General features: G+C 46.7%; 1 protein-coding gene across 8 annotated transcripts in view; it reads right to left on the bottom strand.

Annotated features, from left to right (window-relative positions):
- TMCC1 (transmembrane and coiled-coil domain family 1) overlaps nt 1-18,634 on the bottom strand; it is a 112,133-nt gene that overhangs the window by 44,913 nt on the left and 48,586 nt on the right. Inside the window, exon 2 of one of the 8 annotated variants that reach the window (XM_074914097.1) lies at nt 10,916-10,921. The exons of 6 other annotated variants lie outside the window; for them this stretch is intronic. In XM_074914097.1, the coding sequence (XP_074770198.1) occupies nt 10,916-10,921 (6 nt within the window). Of the gene's footprint in view, nt 1-9,808; nt 9,830-10,915; nt 10,922-18,634 lie in introns of all 8 variants that reach the window. One more of the 8 variants, XM_074914098.1, reaches the window with a different exon arrangement.

Here is an 18,634-nt window from a genome sequence, read left to right as displayed (position 1 = left end):
CATCTTGAAACCAAACACCATCAATGAAACCTGATCACGAAAATCAGGTTCAGTTTCACTAGGGAAAATGTGGGCCCTCCACAAGGAAATGGGAGACCTGGTTACCCAGGCTAAGGGGAAGGCTGAGGTACTCAATAAGGAGTTCAACAAGGCCAAAGCAAGGTCCTGCCCATGGGTCGGGGCAATCCCCAGCACAAACCCAGGCTGGGCGAGGAGTGGCTGGAGAGCAGCCTCGAGGAGAAGGACTTGGGGGTGTTGGTGGATGGAAAACTGCCTGTGAGCCACCAACGGGCGCTGGCAGCCCAGAAAGGCCCCGTGTGCTGGGCTGCACCCAGAGCAGGGTGGGCACAGGGCCGGGGGGGATTCTCCCCTCTGCTCCGCTCTGGGAGACCCCCCTGCAGGGCTGGGTCCAGCTCTGGGGCACCAACAGCAGAAGGACACGGACCTGCTCCAGTGGGGCCAGAGGAGGCCACGGAGATACTGGGGGGGCTGGAGCCCCCCCTGTGAGGACAGGCTGGGAGAGTTGGGGGGTTCAGCTGGAGGAGAGAAGGCTCTGGGGAGACCTTAGAGCGGCCTCCCAGGGCTGAAAGGGGCTGCGGGAAATGGGGGGGGGAACTCATCATCAGGGGTGTGGGGATAGGACAAGGGGGAACGGTTTTAAACTGACAGAGGGGAGATTCAGATGAGCTGTAATGAAGAAATTCTTCTCTGTGAGGGGGGTGAGGCCCTGGCACAGGCTGCCCAGAGCAGCTGTGGCTGCCCCCTCCCTGGAAGGGTTCAAGGCCAGGTTGGACGGGGCTTTGGGCAACCTGGGCTGGTGGAAGGTGGCCCTGCCTGGGGCAGGGGGTGGCACTGCATGGGCTTTAAGGTCCCTTCCAACCCAAACCAGTCTGTGAAGGGCCAGGGCATGAGCAGGTAAGAGGAGGATGATCCTTGAGAAGAGCCCACGTGTACTAAAAATTGTCAATTAGATGAACTGTGACAGAATTCAGGATGATATCCTGAAACTACAGAACAGCCTGAACAACCAGGTTTAATGCACCATGAAGCAAAACTCAAGCGTGCTAAATAAAATGCTGGTACTGTAAAGCTGCACAAATTTCACTAATTGTTCATCACACGCCAGACTGGTCAGAGCCTCTTGGCTCTGCAACTAGACGTAACGCAAGGGAATGAGCTGGCACTTTGCTCTCTTTTCTGCCCTCTTCCCCCAGGCTCACATTCTCTACCCCACACTGGCAGGAGAGGCGCCTTCTCCTCCTAAATCCAAGCAGGCAGGGCCCGCAGGTGTGAGCCCTGAGTTGCGGGGCTGCCCTACCCCAGCAGGGGAAGCCGAGCTCCCGACCCCTGCCAGGGCGCGTGATCCCTTCGGTAATCCAACCCTGTACAGCTGTCAGCAAGAACCTGATCCCAGCCCCACCAGCAGCCACACAGCATGGCCAAGCACACAAGCAACTCAGCAAACAGTATGGTGCAGACGGCCAGCATCAGCAAAAAAGGACCTGCAGACTAGTCTGTCCACAGTAACTAAATGCAAGAGCTTGTTTAGTGAAAAGCACTGAAAGCAGCATTAAAATTTATCCCTTCCACTACCCTGTTTTCACCAATATATACATTTAACCCATCTTACACAGAAGGTTAAAAAAACCCCCAGCCCATGCCAGCTAGCAACTCACCCATCAACCTGAGCAACAGCAACACTCCACTCGGGAGAATGAGAGAGAGTACATCTAATCCTGAAGAACTAATATAGAAACAATACAGCAGAATAAGGAATACATTATTTAGAATTGAATTTTCATACCAAACTACAACATTTAAAATTAGCATAATCATTTCACTCACTTGCATGAAGCTCCCTGACCAAGGCAAATCTGTGTGGGCTTCCACCTCCCCTACACATAATTACAGTGTGCAGCGCAGGCACAGACTGAGCTAGACACTGCCAGGGAGAGAGTGCACAGCACCACTTACCAAAGCATCTACAAATATGGGCTTCTTTAGAAATTAAATGCTGGATTAGTAAATCTTCCCGAGATACCACAGCAGAGTTCTGAGTCTTTCCCTAAAAATATTAAAGGCAGAAGAATACAAACATTGAGACCAGAACAGTGGAAGAACCTGAAGTTCTTCCCCCGCAGTTTGCTAATGAGTCTAATTTCAAACTTTCTAATTTTAAAATCTCTCTCTTTAAACACTTCAGGTAAGCTTTATTACTGACAAATAAGAAACTGATAGAGCTCCAGGTTTGGAGTTTGGGTTAGGGTTTTTTCCCTACATGGGACTGTAAGATGAAACAGCTATGTAAATGGCACAAGGCTCTGTTAAATACGGTCTGGAATATGGAACCAAACAGCACCAGAAGAGAAACCAGACATCAAAATACTGCTGTGAGAGGGCAGGATGGGTGTTTGGGCTGGAAAAGATGGAGAAAAAGAAATAACTACGTGGCTCCAAAACACATTGGGAGCTCATCTGTCTAGTTAACTGCTCCTCTGGAAGGCAGCTGAGCCCCACAGGCACAGAGAAACACCAACACAGGGAGAGAAGGGAAGGGCACTGCTCGCCAAAGACACGAAAGCAGGCAATTGTGACGGACAACTAAGAATTCCTGTTTAGTCTCTCTCCCCACGCATCCAGTGTTTTTCAGTGATTGAGGCACGAGCGGGGGAATATCTCCAGCTCAGCTGATGAGGAAATCACACCGCAATCAGCAGAGGATCTACAGTGCTGAAGGACTGTGGCAGCAGTATCAGGACCCGTTTCAAGAAACGGCTGCGCGCAGCTACTTCACCAAGTGTAAAGTGTATTCTCCAGGCGCAAGCTCATGCAGACTGAGGTCACCTCTCACGACAGCAAAGGGAACCAAGCACTGCAGAAAATGGTTTGCAGCATGAAGCTATAACAGCAGAAAGGCAATGCCAGGAGCGTGCCTGCAATGGCTGTCCTCTGGTTTTCACATACTACGAATCTACAATAATTCCATCCATTTAAACTTGTGATTTTTACTTATCCAAGGTACATTTATTTTGCCAGACAAGAAGATTCTGAAAGGATACAAAGTTTAACAAGTGGGCTAAAGATCTGACTAATGCCCAGCAACTCTCCAGTGACATCTGCAGCAAGGTCCATTTTCTACATCTGTGAGCAGCAGGACCAAGTTCCATATTTCATGAGGAAATGATATGATCTATACGCCTATAATCTTACATTCAGTGTTTCAGACACACGTGCAGAGGAAAGCGCCTCAGGCACCGATGTATACACATAACTACGGAGGCCGACGCTGACAGGCACAGCCAGCAGCACCCCACAGCAGCACCCCACAGCACCAAACGGGCCTGAGCACGGCATGAAATTCCTCAGAGGACAGTAACGGGGGAGAATAGGAGGAACTTGGGGTGCAGTGGAGTATGTGTTGTTCTGTGCTACCTCCTGCCTGGAAGAGCATTTGGCCCAAATCTCAGGGTTTTCAGAGAGCAGCAGCATTCAGAAATTAAATTTGTGTGGAACACAAGAACTCTGGTGAAAGTGAGAAGAGCTGTGGGCAGGGACAGAGGTGTGGAGCATACTTACACAGCCAAGTGCTGCTGCAGCTGCAGATACATAAAATCAAATTTTTGTCTACATGCATAATGAAAACAGGTTATCTATCCTAGCTTCATCAAAACTGGCCAGGTACCAAGAGGAGTCAGCAGGTGCTAATGTGGACCAAGCCCCTCTATAAAGCACGGCAGTCCCTTCAGCAGCTCTCTGTTACAGGCTGGACTATTTAAAATCCCATCTTCCTCCTGGGAATCAGGAGAATTTCAGAGAGAACTCTCAGAGAATTTCAGCAGAAATGTTGAACATACATATTAATTACTTTCAAATTACAGCAAATTAAAATCCCAGGATGGTTTGATTTGAAAGGGACTTTTTAAAGTCCATGCAGTGCCACCCCCTGCCCCGGGCAGGGCCACCTTCCACCAGCCCAGGTTGCCCAAAGCCCCGTCCAGCCTGGCCTTGAACCCTTCCAGGGAGGGGGCAGCCACAGCTTCTCTGGGCAGCCTGTGCCAGGGCCTCACCCCCCTCACAGGGAACAATTTCTGCCTTAGATCTCATCTAAATCTCCCCTCTGTCAGTTTAAACCCATTCCCCCTCGTCCTGTCCCCACACCCCTGATGATGAGTCCCCCCCCTTTCCCGCAGCCCCTTTCAGCCCTGGGGGGCCGCTCTAAGGTCTCCCCGGAGCCTTCTCTCCTCCAGCTGAACCCCCCAACTCTCCCAGCCTGTCTTCATATGGGAGGTGCTTTAGCAAATTAGCTCAGGTTCCCACGATTTCATACTGCTTCAAACAGTCGTTAGGATACCAAAATACAGAGAGGATGCTCCTCGAAATTTATGTTCTGCTATTCTGAATGTCAAGTCAAAAATGAGCTCAAGCATGCATTTGGTGACATTAAAAATCAATGTGGTTTAAGCCCTTAAGCCCATTATTGCTTCTCCAAGTATGTTTCTTGTTTTTTTAACAGGCTATGTCCAACCAGAATTAACTTTCAGCAGAGAGACCGAGGAAGAAACAGTGAGACATACTGCAGAGCAGGAAAAAACCACTGACCTTACCTAGCAGTAAAATGTATTAATGCTGCATTCTCTTGAAGCTATAATAGCGAGTGTAGCTATCAATGTACAGGTGGGAGCTGTGGCCTCATTATTTCCTGCTAAAAAAATACTTTAGTGTTATTTATAGGATAAAAGGAAGAAAAGAAAAAGTCCCATATCTGAATGTCACTGTACTGCCACAATGCAGACAGGGATCATGTGTGACCCATGTAAGACCTTTCCTGTTTCAACAGTCTGGGCTGTTCAGCTGCCTCCAATAACACAAACAGCAGCTCTGAAGTCGGTTTGCCCATTTGTGGGTCACAGCAGACAGTCATTCAACAGTCACTCACCATAAATATTCCCTTTAAAGAGTAGACAGCTTTAGAAGTCAGCGGCAAAGAAGGTATAGACAAAGAACACCGGAGAATATGTGTTTAACAGCCAAGGTACTGCTGCACAAAAGCAGTTTAACAAAAAATGTCAGCTAATTTTTTCTTTACCCTTGAAAATGGGAAAGGGGGGTAGAGGTACTTGTCTACATGTTACGAATACAAAGCCTTGCTGAGACTATGTCTGAGCTACAGCTATGGTAGCCTGTAATTCCACATGTGTGAAAACATTGTATTTCTGACTTTATCAAGCCATTTCTTCCACTTTCCCTCCTCCTCTGTAACCACACCTGATTTCAATGCTGGCTGTAACATCAGTTATCCACTGCCCCTGGGGAAGCCAGGGGGGTTTCCTCACCTGTGGAGTACAGGGCTTCTGATCATGAAGGATACCCACAGAACTCCTTACTGAGATTAACACTGCCAGAAGTATCACCAAGAAAAACAAAGAAAAGCCTCTGCCAGCTTCTGAATCAAAACTGAGGAGAAATATACTCACAGGAAATTACCATGCACAGACAGTATTAGCCACTCTGCATCCTCATTAGATGCATCCAATTAAAACATGCCTAATGTATTTAATTTTCCATTTCCATGTAAATCACATCAGCTTATGGTGCCCGATGACCTCTCTGGTTTCTAATACCTCTTCACACCTTTTTTTGTACAAGTCTAAGCAGTGCCCAGGTCACAACAGATTGCCAGTCCCCTGTGAACTGGGCCTGTTGTGAGTGACCTGAAAGGTAACGAGGTTTGTGAATTTTCAGCAATTTCTGGAATGATGAGAGATCCAGTCAGGATGTTTAATATAACACAGAATAAGACTCTCACTACAATATTACCTCCTATGGATTATAAACTGTCAAAACATACAGGAAGTTTATTTTCCAGCTTTAAAATGAGGGTTTAAATGTGTTTATTTCTCAAGGAAAATTGTGTGGATCTGAAGGATGATTGTATTCTACACACTTTTGTAAGAAAATCTAATAAGAATTGGTATCTCACAGTAAGAAACTGGGTTAAATCCTCTGATGCTGAAGAGAGCAGCATTTCATTTTCCTCCTGCCTGACTGAAGCCGAGTACTCAATAATTCATAGCTTGCTCCGATCGAGCTCCAGCACAGGTGCTGCACAGTCAAACCTCAGGGAAGCTACCTGCATCGTGCCTGATCATCAGTCCAAACACGCAGAAAAGATGCGCAATGCCTGCTTCTGCAGTTGGGGGTTTTATCAATGACAATGCTAAATTGAAAAGGAGCCCTGCTTTGGAAAGTCCTTTGCACTGAGCCCAGCAGTTTCAGAGAAAGCAGAGGGGGAGGAAGAAATGTGGGGGTTAAAAGTGACTGACTGAGCTATGAGGATGTAACTGTGTGACAGACCCACTCCCTCCCACCAGAAGGTAATTCATTAGGCCCAGCAGCCCAGAAGTTTGTTATAGCCAGTCCCGCAGGAAGGTCATAAACAGCAATTATTTCGAGAACAGAGACTTTTTGTTCCCTCTCCTTTGTGCCAGTAAGGTGGCTCTGAAGAGCCTTACTGACGAAGAAGTGGTAGAAGCACTTTCCATTCTCCTCCAGGAAGAGTCAGCAGAACTGAGACACTGCCATGCAAACCTCCCTTGACAATCTAACTCCCAAAGCAGCTGCCAGCACTTGGTTTATGGTGTACTCCCAAACCAGAACACGACCACCATCACAGCCAAAGCACAGAACTTAGGGACACAAACCCACTCCAGAAATGGAAATAGAAAATTCTTCAGAAAATGAGTGTATGAACGGGGTGTTTTACCTAAACGTGTGAAACAGAGAACTACCTGACACAGAGAGACATCTGCCTTCCTGGTCTCCTTTGGAATTTCACAGCTTATCAGTAAGTGCGGGAGCTTATTTGCCCCTCAGATTGGAAAGAGAAAGGAACCTAATGCTGATGGGAGCAGGGCTCTGAGCAGGTCACTGGGCTGGTGAACTCCAGAGATACTGTCCAGCCTGAACCAACTGTGAGCAACCCCGGAGGGGCAGGGAGGAGACAGAGCTTCCCCCTGCCTCTGCCAAAGAAACTCCCCATTGACAGGAACCGTACCCAAGACAGCAACAGGATCTGAACTCCTATACTGCTGGTTCATAAATGACTCGCAGATGACTTCTGCTGAGCTCTCTCAATGCAGGCGGATACTTTTTTCTCATTGCCTTGATAAAACAGAGTGCTGAATCCACAGCTTTTGATCCAGTGCTGGAAGGCCCTCTCTCTATCGGCCTGCTTCTACATCTAGAAAGCACTGGTGCATTTGGATGGAAATCTTAAGCAAAGGAGAACTGAATTCCATCTATCCATCCAATTATTTGGGAGGAAAAGGGAAAAACCAAGCAACAGAAGACCATATTTATTCACCACAATTAGAAGAGTGACTCCAGCATCCACAAGTGTATCTGAGACAATCTATCTAGGATAATTAATGGCAAAAAGATCAGAAACACTGTTTTCTAGTCCTGAGCAATATAAGAGTCAGTTCAGCTGTCAACAGTCCCAAATGGTCCTTCAAGCCTAATCTTCAGGACTGGGTTGCAAAGAGCTTCCAGAGTACTCTGTATTAAGTGTGGTAACCTTCCTTCTGGGGAACCAGTTCTCTGAGCATCCCAGATACAGGCAAGAGTAACAACGCTCATTCCCCACCACCAAGGATCCTTATCCCGCTTGAATCCATTTCCCAAAACTAAAGGAACAAAGACTAGAGCCACCTGCTAACGCATTAACCCTCAGCTAATTAGCAGCTCACTAAACCACGAACACGTTAATGGCAAACCTCCCTCAAAGCTGCTTGGCTTTTCGGGGTAGAGGGGATCAGACGTGCAGCAGCGGCGAGCAGCCTGCAGCAGCTGGAAGCACTGACCGACCAGCCCTAAACCCCTGGGCTTGAGACAGACGCACCCCGCAGGCTGGACCCAGAGCCCCGCCTGGCAGAGGTCTTACGTGGGCTGGGTTCACGTCCAAGAAGCAAGAGCAACCACTTAATTCACAGGCAAAGCTTGATACCAAGTCACTTCTATTCATCATTTGATCTCGAAGACACAATGTACCCCATTGTTATTTATCAAATGCTTATACATTCTTATAAAGAAGTGTATATTTAAAAATCAGTTTGATGTTTTTGTAAGCATTTCCTGAAACATGGTTTTATACTCCTCCTCTGAACCTTGCTATTGTAGAACTACTGCTAGTGAGCCTGAAACCCAACTGGTTTTAATTTATGGTGGTGCTATACAACCATTTTAAGCTACATTCTCATTCTCTCCCTCCAAGGCTGGGTACATCATACCTTAGCTCGGATGATGTCCACACATGAACAGACGCACGGCATCACTTACCAGCACGAGAGCTTGTGCTGCAAGGCCAATTTCAATCAAATTCATCTTGAATACTGCTCCCTGACTGTGGATATTTGATCTTTTGATTTGGCTTTTAAAGAGGCATTTGCTAATGACACCAACAGCCTACTTTTAGATGTCAGAGATGTGAGAGATGAGATATGGAAGGGCTGCTTTGTTAACTAAAAGCAACAGCCTAGTTGTAACTGTTCAGAAAAGAAATGTTTGCGCTAATGATCTTCTACCCACTGCCACATGTACTGAGCACCTGAAGGTGTCTGCGTAAATGAGAACCCCACAAAGTGGAAGCAGACAAAAGCAGGAAACCCAGTGGGCTCTTCGCTGCCGGATGGGCTGTGGGGAGCAGCACACCCGGCAGCTCGCAGCCCGAGCCTCTGCCCATCAGGTCTTGAGATCGTGCACAACTCAGTCACCTGCACTGGAATAGGTGAAGGCTTCCACCTTCTTTGAGGGACTGTAATATTCTTCAGAAGTGATGTTTAGTAATAGAAATATGTTAAGGGTCTTTCTGAAGATCCCACCTGTAGGTAGCGTCAAGATAACTTTACGTGGCTTCTCACTAATGCTGCTTCATTGCAGTGCTGCTGAAACCAGTTCTCTTCAATTTTCTGCCTGACAAACAAGTACCACGGTGTCTGCTACCTGCAGCAAGTCTTCTGCACCAGTGTACATGGACAAATGTAGAAAATTAAGTTAACGTGTAGTGGATTGCAAGTCTGTAGATTTTATCAAAAGAACGAATCTTTTCTTTCTCCAAGGGCTATCACCAGATTGTTAACCTGTACCCTGAAAGTGCTCCGGCTATAACAAACCACTGGCATGTACCTTTTATGGGGAAAAAAAAAATTCACCCTCCATTAATATGTGAAAATCTTCCTGCAGGGATTCCATTCTGTATAGTACCTGGATTTAAGAGAAACGTGTGGAATTCCTGTAGGTGACTATTACATTCAGTACTGCATGTTATCACATTTTTTTCAAACCCCTTACCAATCTAGTCTTGGTAAACAACGCCTAGGGTTTTCTCTTAATGAACGCCAGAGCTTTAATTAGGCTGCCTAGAGGTGGTGCACAGTTACAACATACTGCGACAGTGTGATGTAAGTGTATGACATGGGTCAAACCGCCGACCCAAAGGACGAGCTGCCTTTCAAATCTGCCAGATACCACAGACCCAAAATGATCCAGAATTCTTGGAATCCCTTCCACGTCCGGCTGTATGCTGAGCCTCAGCTCTCCCGGGTCAACCTGAAATGCCATCGCGGCCTTTCTGGGCGAGGGAGCCAGCACTGTGTCACTGCAGCACCACCCGGGGTGGGGGGGTCCCGGGCCGCGCTCCCCCCGCAGCCCTCCCCGCGCAGCCCCAGGAGCGCTCGCCCGGGCAGGGGCTCTGCCCGCTCCTGGCGCCCACCAACGCGTCCCCCCGCCACCGCCCGGGGGAGCACAGAGCCCCGACTCACCAGGCAAACAGCTGTATGTCCGCTTACGAGAAACGGCAGAAAAGCCAAGCTGAAGCTGATCGATAGTCCGTGCGTTTCTCAAGTGTCGAGCATTCAAAACTTGGACATTTCAGGCCCAGCAACAAAACATGGTTACAACAGTCTTTCATAGGTCTGCTGCTCACTGTTAAAATGGCTTGAATGATACTGTAGAACCAGGAGGCCTTTTTCATCCTGATTTTTTTTTTTTTAAATTCTTTAATTATGCATAAAAAGTTCAAACGCCTTTGCTCCTTGGTGGCAGCTTTTAGTCAGATCCGGATGGCTAGATGAAAGCTACATTAAAGGGAATGAAAAACTGTATTCAGCTGAGTAATGTGGCAGTTGCTCAAACTCACGACATACATAAAGAATATCTATCTGCTGGCTACAGATGGTGTCTGAGGTACATCTGATTAGCTCGAGACATGACAGCATGAGACGGCAGGAGTAGTTGGAACCCGGCCTCCTCTCCTGCAGAGCCAACCATGTGTTCAGAAAGAGCAGCACCCCTTAGCACAGCAGGGACAGGGACACGGACACCTTCACTGCGGCGCCGGCGCCCTTCGAGGCTGGGACACCTCCCGCACTCTGAAAGCAAGGCACAGGTGAAAGGACACACAGAAATACCATCGTCTGTCCAGGGAGAAATCCTTTGCTCACTGCCAATTCGCTAAAACGTCTGGATAACCCACAACCTTCTCTACCTGTCCACTGGGCTACTGGATTTGTGAAATGCCTCATTTTGAGTCCTCTTATTTCATGCAATCATGTATTTCTGGCCATCTACGTACAAATGCTGTTCTCTCTTCAGCGCTGTTATGGTACGAAAAGACTCATTTTACATAATGTTCTATAGCTGGTATTAAACAGCATTTTAGGGCGAAAAAAAATTAAATTCCAAATTAAATGAACTCATGTAAACCAATGAAAACACTGAAGGATGCAACAAATCAGTTTCTAAGAGTATTGCCAACACATTACCTTAATTAAGCAACTATTTCATTCAGAAAAGTAATATTGAAAGCACTAAACAAATGGGAGAATAGCTCCAAATCTGACAAGTAAATTTATAGCACTTTATCCTACCACGTAATAACTATGACTAAGACATAATTTCCCTACTCAATTCCAGGACTCTGAGTCTCCACACCTCTGTGATGCACTATTATTTGTGAGATTAATGGGCCTGATCCCAAGATATGCCCAACTCCTACTGAAATTAATGCTTCATGCATAAAAAGCAGAGGAATGCCTCTCCTCTCCTTTTTTTTTTTTTTGAGGGGGGTGTTGGTCTTTAGCATAAAGAAAAAGGCAACCTACATTTCACTGAAAGAACAAACACCCCCCAACTACTTTAAATTGAGAAAATTGCTACAGTTTAGCCCCATTCCAAAACAGTAGTCCCAAATACTGAAGACCTGTGGGCAACAGTTCTGCACTAATATTTCACATGCTTCACAATCCAGCCTCCAGCTGAAACACCTCCTCCACACCAACTTGAAGCTCTTCATTTCCTCTGCTCCTATTGTCCTGTTGCCAATGTCATCAGGCTGAAATAATTTATTTCTGACAATAGAAATAGTTCTTTTCCCTGTAAGCTTTTGTTCGCCACCAATAGGATCCTGGGTCCTTCGTACTGATGGTGTAGGCAGTGGGTTTCAGCACACCCCCAAGGCAGACATGCTTGAGCAAGCAAAAAAATGTGCCTGCACAAAGGCTATCCCAGGCTAAAACAAGCACTCCTTGAATTTCATTTTCTTTGGAACAGTCAGTGACTCCAGAATTGAATCTTTTACTCATTAACAGATTTTCCAAACATGATATTGGTACTCACAGGCTTCTGAGAGTTAAAATGATGATCTATGCAGATAACATGGAGAAAATATTTTTCTGCAGTTGAGTGTTTACCAACAGCGCTCAAGAAAAAAAAACAACAAAAAAAACCCTTGTAGTAAAACTTTACAGCTTGCATTCCTTGGACTCTATAAGTATGTGTCCTTTGAATGCCCTATCAAAAAAGTCGAATGATAGCACTTATAATGTGCTGCTGAAACATTACTGATTTCAAAACCCAAAAATTTTATTTAGATGTATGCATATTAGAATGTTCATAGCAATTCTTTGAAGGATTAGAACCTTGCTTAATTTCCTTAGCAATTTTTCCTATTTTAAACAGTCTCAAAGCTCACAACTCAAGAAAGGAATGTTTTCTAAGCTGAATTCCCTATTCAAATACCAGCTGACCTCATTGATACCCAAATTGCATCTTAAGAGAAAAAAAAACAAAACAACAAACTTGCTCCTCTAGTTTTCCTGTCAATGTCTATCAAAGTGTCCTGGAACTTAGACTGTTTCCAAATGAATTCATTTCTGTCTTCATTAGATGGGCTGTTCAGACACACCGCTTCCAAAGCGAGCAGTCTGAACTGCACATACAACTTCCACTTACTGTATACTAACAAAAACTTCCATTGATTTAAAATTTACTTAGCATCAGTATGGACTGAGTTATTTAATGGGATTGATTCCAATTTCCTCTTGTCTTGAATTTTGTGGGGAGACTGGTTTTAGAACCTGGAAGACCTGTTTAAGGATGGGGCAGAAAGAATCAATCCAAACACAAGAAAGGTTAAATTGCAAGTATGCAGCACAGGGACTAATGTTTTACTTACTGTAGCATCTAAATCAGGTGATGAGAAGACAGGTATTTACTAAGCCCCAACAGGTATGAAACTGCATTTAAAAAATAATAAACAAAAAGCAGGCAGGAAATGTCACAAGGTTCTGCTAATTCGTAATTGCCATGGAATGCGCTTGTCCTCTTCCCTTTAATTAAGGGCTAACACACTGTAGGGCTGTGAATTTTTACCCAAAATAACAGCTCACCCAGTGACTATAGTTATAGCAAAAGGAGGTGTCCTGTGCTCTTGTGAACCCCATTTGGCCGAGGGGACAGGAGTGGCAGCTGCAGCGGTTCCACCAGCCAGGGAGAGGCTCTGTCCCGTCGTCCCGCAGTATCCCAGCACACCAGACTTCATTTAAAACGCCAAACAGCCCTGCAGAGGTGTGGACACTTGCCAGGATGTGGCCCAGGGCGGGGGGGCTGCAGAGGCCCGGGGGGCTGAAGAGGCCTGGGGTCAGCGCCACGGCTGGGGCCCGGGGTGCAGCCTGCCCTCCGCCCCGGCTGTTTGCTTTTCCCACACGTGCTCTGCCTAGCCAGGGGTCTGCAAAGAGGCAGAGGCTGCTGGGGAGGAGAATCTCGGTTCTTAGCCAAACCGGGATGGAGACAGACGCTGCCGCAGAGACGTACCGAGGCCGCCAGCCCCCAGCATTGCTGGTTCTCAGACGGCGGGTGCCGTCCGGCCATCCACAGCTCAGCGGGCACCTGAACAGAGAAACATCCCCAGCCACTTGCGACCACCAGCACTTTGGGGGCTTCCAGAGGGGCCACTCTGGCGTTCTGGACTGCCTTCGGGCTGTCGAACCCAACGAGTGCTCTGCCGTACCATTAACTCCAAGCTCCGAACGCTTTTTACCATTTTTCCCTGCTAACCCCGTGGGGCTGCCGGCGTTGATGCGTTTTCCTGCACACAACTGGTGACCAGCCGTTTCTGTGCCCGCCCAGGCGGCTCGCGTGCGGCCGGTGCAGACACACTGGCAGCACAGAGCTCTGCCCTCAGCCCCCCGCGCCCCAGGAGCACCGAGCTGCACCCCTGGGCAGGGGACACCGGCCCCCCCACCCCGACAGTGGCTGCAGGCAGGGCTGGGAAATGGACTGTGCAACCCTGGGCTTTTTCTAGCCCAAAGGCACCAGACACACGTGTCAAGGGAAGAAAGAAAAAAAAAAAGTCTACAGTCAAAACCACACATTGAAACAAAGACTGTGTTCACCCTGAGGGAAGCTGGAGGAATAGCCCCAAATGCAGAAGTCAGTTCAACAGAGAGAACTCATGGAGGGGCCCTACTACCTGCCAATTTATCTTAAATGTAATCCCAAATACGAAATTCATGGTGTGAAAAGACACTCTAGAACTTTTCCTATTCAAGTCAGGTGCTCGTGTGCCCATCACGAAGTGTATGATGATGCAGTTACAGTCTGGTAGGAACAGGAGTGCAACAGCCAACCCACCCTGCAGGAGACACAGCGGCCTCCAAGGGATGCCTCTGGGAAAACTGAGCAGATCTGACAGAGCGGGCAAAGCCCATCTTTGAACAACCAAAATCCTCTGAATTAAACCCCTACCATAGAATCCCAGGATGGTTTGGGTTGGAAGGGACTTTAAAGCCCATCCAGTGCCAGCCCCTGCCCTGGGCAGGGCCACCTTCCACCAGCCCAGGTTGCCCAAAGCCCCGTCCAACCTGGCCTTGAACCCTTCCAGGGAGGGGGCAGCCACAGCTGCTCTGGGCAACCTGTGCCAGGGCCTCACCCCCCTCACAGGGAACAATTTCTTCCTGAGATCTAACCTAAATCTTCCTTTATGCCAGGATCCATAGTCCTGAGCTTGGAGAAGGTGATCCCTGAATATCAGCCAGCCTTCTTGTGCCCCTCTTCCCTCCAGGGCTTTATCCCACTCTTTTCTCTGCTGATCAAACACAAGTGTTTCAAATTATTTTGGAGGCCATTGCCACATCTTTTGTCAAAACAGGGAATCCCAAACTGGATGTCATGTAAATGTTGAAAACTAACTCAAGTTCTCTTGGTCCCGTTATTTCATTTCCCCTACACTTCTGAGGCCTCCCTCCAGCATAAAAGCTTATCTAGCCTTTTTGAAAAGGACCTAGTTTACATATGCAATTTTATCACTGACTGTCACATCCAGAATGGAAAGATTTGCAAAATGAAAGCAAACTCTCCTCTGCCTCTGAAGAAACACTGGCTAAAGTAGCAGCCAGCTAGTTTATCACCAGGCACTGAAGGCAGAGGGGCAAATACTACACAAGCCAAAATCTCTACAAAGGACCCCTAAAGGTAACTAATTCAGAGTAAAGTTGCCAACACTTGTAATGCTTCTTTTGATCACTGCTGGTAGGAAATTCCAATTGTTATTGCTATCCAGCCCCATGTAAGCACCTATTATAAAGTATAAAGATACTCTGCAGAGCAAACTGCCACTAGCTGTGGAATTTAATTATTAAAAGGAAAGATGTGTTTACGTAAGCTGCATTCCACCTGTAGTCTCTGTTTACATCCTTGAACATCACAAGTCTATTTGGCAATGAGCCACCCCATGCAATTCCCCAGACCCCCAGCTGGCATGGATCCGGGCTATTCTTTGGATTATCAGTAACGTTTTTTCATAAAGAGGAGTCCCTAATCCTACCTCTAATATCTCTGCAGGTGTAAGCTTACATACCCTGGTAATTACCAGTGTGGGGAGATGCTTCAAGTCTATTTTGTTTCCCCACTGCCATGGCATTCATGAAGCTGCTACACTGAGACTGGACAAACTCCTCATGAAACCTGTAACTCCTACTGCTTAACACAGAGTGCCAGAAGCTCGTTTTGCTTTTGTAAGATGGAGGTGGTATCTCAAACATTTTTCTCCACATTCCTCCAAGCAAGATGATGCAATGGCTCCTTCCCTTCTTGAGGGACCCATCTTGCCTAGAAGAGTTGGTGATATTTCTAATCACTGCCAGTACTCACTCAGCACCAGCATGGCCAGCAATTACTGGAGACCCCACCACCTCCCAGCTTTGTTTAGACAAGCCTTTTGACCAGTAAACCATGCAGGAACAAATTCAAAACTAAACAGTATGAGGAGTAACACACTGAGATGCTCCAGCTGGTTTGTCCACAGCAGGGCACTTGAATGGCCAACACAAGCAAACTCACCCTTCCACGAGGAGCAACAGGAAATTCTGAATAACTGCCCTGGCATGGGCTGTGATCAGCTCATCCCCTGCCCGACCCAAGGGAGGGCACACACACCAGTTAGAGAGGTGTGCCAGGGACAGGCTGCAGCACAGGCTGCTGTGAAGGTGAGAGACCTTCTGTCAGTTCCTCGAGCTGCATCGCATCTACCCTGAGAAAACAGTAACCTGCCACGAGCAAGTGGTCACATACGTGTCCCTCCAGCCCTGAAGGTCCCGTTAGATCAAGTCACCCAGCTGGCTTCACCCCACCACGGGTACAGTGATGTTACTTCAACTCTGCGAGGAGCACAGAATTTCAAGAGCCACAGGAAAACTGTTTGCCTGCTGCTCTATTAAACATGAGGGAAGGGTTGAAATGCATCAGATTTCCAAACCCTCCTCTTACTTCTGCCTCTCCCCCACTACCAACTGTAGCCAAGCTACATTAGATATCAGCTCTATGAACACCTCATGAGAACTCAGTGAGAGCCAGTATTTTATATATTTTAATAGTGACCACATGCACTCTGAACACAGCCAGAATTGTTGATGCTATGTATCATAAAGATCAAGCAAACCAAACGGACCAAGCATTCACCTTTTGACCATTTTAGCCATAAAAGTGGAATCGGCATGCTTTGCTAAAAGTTTTTTCTCCTTTATATTGAGTATTAGGAGAGCTCTGCCCTGAAGTTATCACACTGGTTATCACAGCCTGATACTTCTTTATGTCTGGTAAGGGTTTACCAATAGAAGATGCTGCTGTAAAAATGAGCTTACTCCAGATAGGAAAAAATCCATAAGAGCTGAGCCCCTCCAGTAGTGGATCTTATCAATAAATGCATTTTTTCCACCTGCAGCACTGATAGATGGGAAACAGCCACAGACCTGGCCCTGGAGCTCAGAAATATCAAGTCACTCTAGTTTTAACTTCCTGAGTAACTGTTTTACTGACCCGAGAAAGGACAGGGTAATTTTATTTCACATTACAAGCTTCTTTATGGGATTTCCCTCCTCAAGACAGAGGCAGACACACAAGAAAGGAGGATATAGCCATGAGCAATTCAAGCAATACAGTCTGGAAATCCACATAACTTAGCAAAGACCATTATTTACCTTTTTTGTTCTGAGACAAACAGTTCTTGAATCCCAAGCCTCATGATTCTGCACAGGAATGTCTTTAGGTGACAGTTTAAGGGACACGGTCTGTGAAGCAGTTAATTGCTTTGATATTATATATTAGTCCATATCTGTTCATAGTGAATTCAGATTGCTAAAAATGCTCTTTTATACTACATTCATCTTTACCAAACAATTTCCATCTGTGGATACAGACTCCCACTGATGACCCTACACCCACAAAAATACAAGGTCAGCGGCATAAAGAATAAAGGAAACGATCTGTCAGCACTGTGTAACAACGAGAGCTGAAGAGCAGCCCCCTGGAGTCTCTGTGTGGGGCAGGTGACCCGGAGGAAGCCGAGGTGGCACCGCTGGGAGCAGCGTCGCCCACAGCCGTGAGCGGGGCAGCACGGGCAATGCTGCCAACCCGGCACGGCGCCCACCCGCCCGGCACGGCGCCCACCAGCCATCGCTCAGGCAGGCCAGAGGAGCCTCTGCAGCTCACCTCAACCTCCTCTGGCAGAACAGAACCTTCAGAAGACAGGGTATGCATTTCGACTTAAATTGAACTGTATCTGAGGAAGTTACTAACTCCATTACTTTCCTCGCATAAACCCAGCTAAAACATCTGGACAAAGCCAAGCTGGGTCAAAGCTGGACAAGTTTGGTACTCTCACGCCAAGAGTGAGGGAATTCCCCTGCTAAACGTAACACAGCAGCAACAGCACTTCCTCAGGGTTTGGGTGACAGTAATTGCAGGCCTTCCAAGGATTGAGTGGTTTGCAGCAAAATACGTGGAAAACCCTTTGGATACTTAGGGGAAAGGCGGGGGGGATGGGGGACAGGACAGACAAAACAAACAATCTGAGTTTGACCTAGGGAAGACATTTGTTGAAACCAATCCAAAAAAACCCGTCAAGTATTTGCTTTTAAGTCTTAACAGTAAAGGTGCAATATTTATGACTCAAATTTTTAACAGCTACAGAGATTTAAGTTGGCAAACTAAAACAGAATCCAAGCAGTAACCCACAAATACTAAATACTGATTTGGTGTAAAAGAAGTAACACTTGAAAATAAGTCTGTGCAAAACTTTGAGATTCCTGATATAAACAGGTTATCAAATGAAAACATTTCATAAATTAATATACAGAGTGCTCATCCAGCTCTCCCCACAACTGCATTTCAACATTTGACAGCCGTTATGTAAATAAGAGAAAGGCATTAACCCCGTTCATAGAGGGAAGACAGAGACAGGGAGAGCTTAAAGGATTTGACCAAAGCCACGCAGTGCAAACAGCCGTGTTGGCCGGGGACAGCAGCTATCTGAGGCTAAACCTGGATCACAAAGCTGTATTTTTCCTTCCTGCATGAAGTCCTACATTTCCTTTGCTCAAGTTTTAGACACACTGATGGCAGCATTTTCCAGTTTGTAGCTCTCAAATCTGCACAGTCACATTCTCTTTGAAGCCCCCACCATCAAATGGGTTAGGAACTGGAATTTTGACCTTGCAGCTGTGTAACACAGGAACACTATTTAACAATGTCCTGTTTCACCCAAGAAGTGAATCCCCCTGGGAGCAGGTGCTCCAGGTCCTACACAGATGTTTGCCAACTCTGAAGTCTTAAGTCAGCAACCATAAAGGAACCAAAATTTCTGCACAAGAAATATTAATAAAGTACTGCTTTATTTATGTAGCCTGGCAGTCACTGCATTTTGGCTGATAAATACATTAGCAAAATTCTATCTCTTAGCTACCATTTCCCCCCAGTGGATGACAGAGTGCTTTAAAACACCATTTGCTACCCCTCCCTCCCA

The sequence above is a fragment of the Athene noctua genome, chromosome 10 (assembly GCF_965140245.1).
Source record: "Athene noctua chromosome 10, bAthNoc1.hap1.1, whole genome shotgun sequence".
Taxonomy (NCBI): Eukaryota; Metazoa; Chordata; class Aves; order Strigiformes; family Strigidae; genus Athene; species Athene noctua.
The sequence above is the reverse complement of the archived record's forward strand: the minus strand, read 5'-3'. Positions and strand labels throughout refer to the sequence as shown.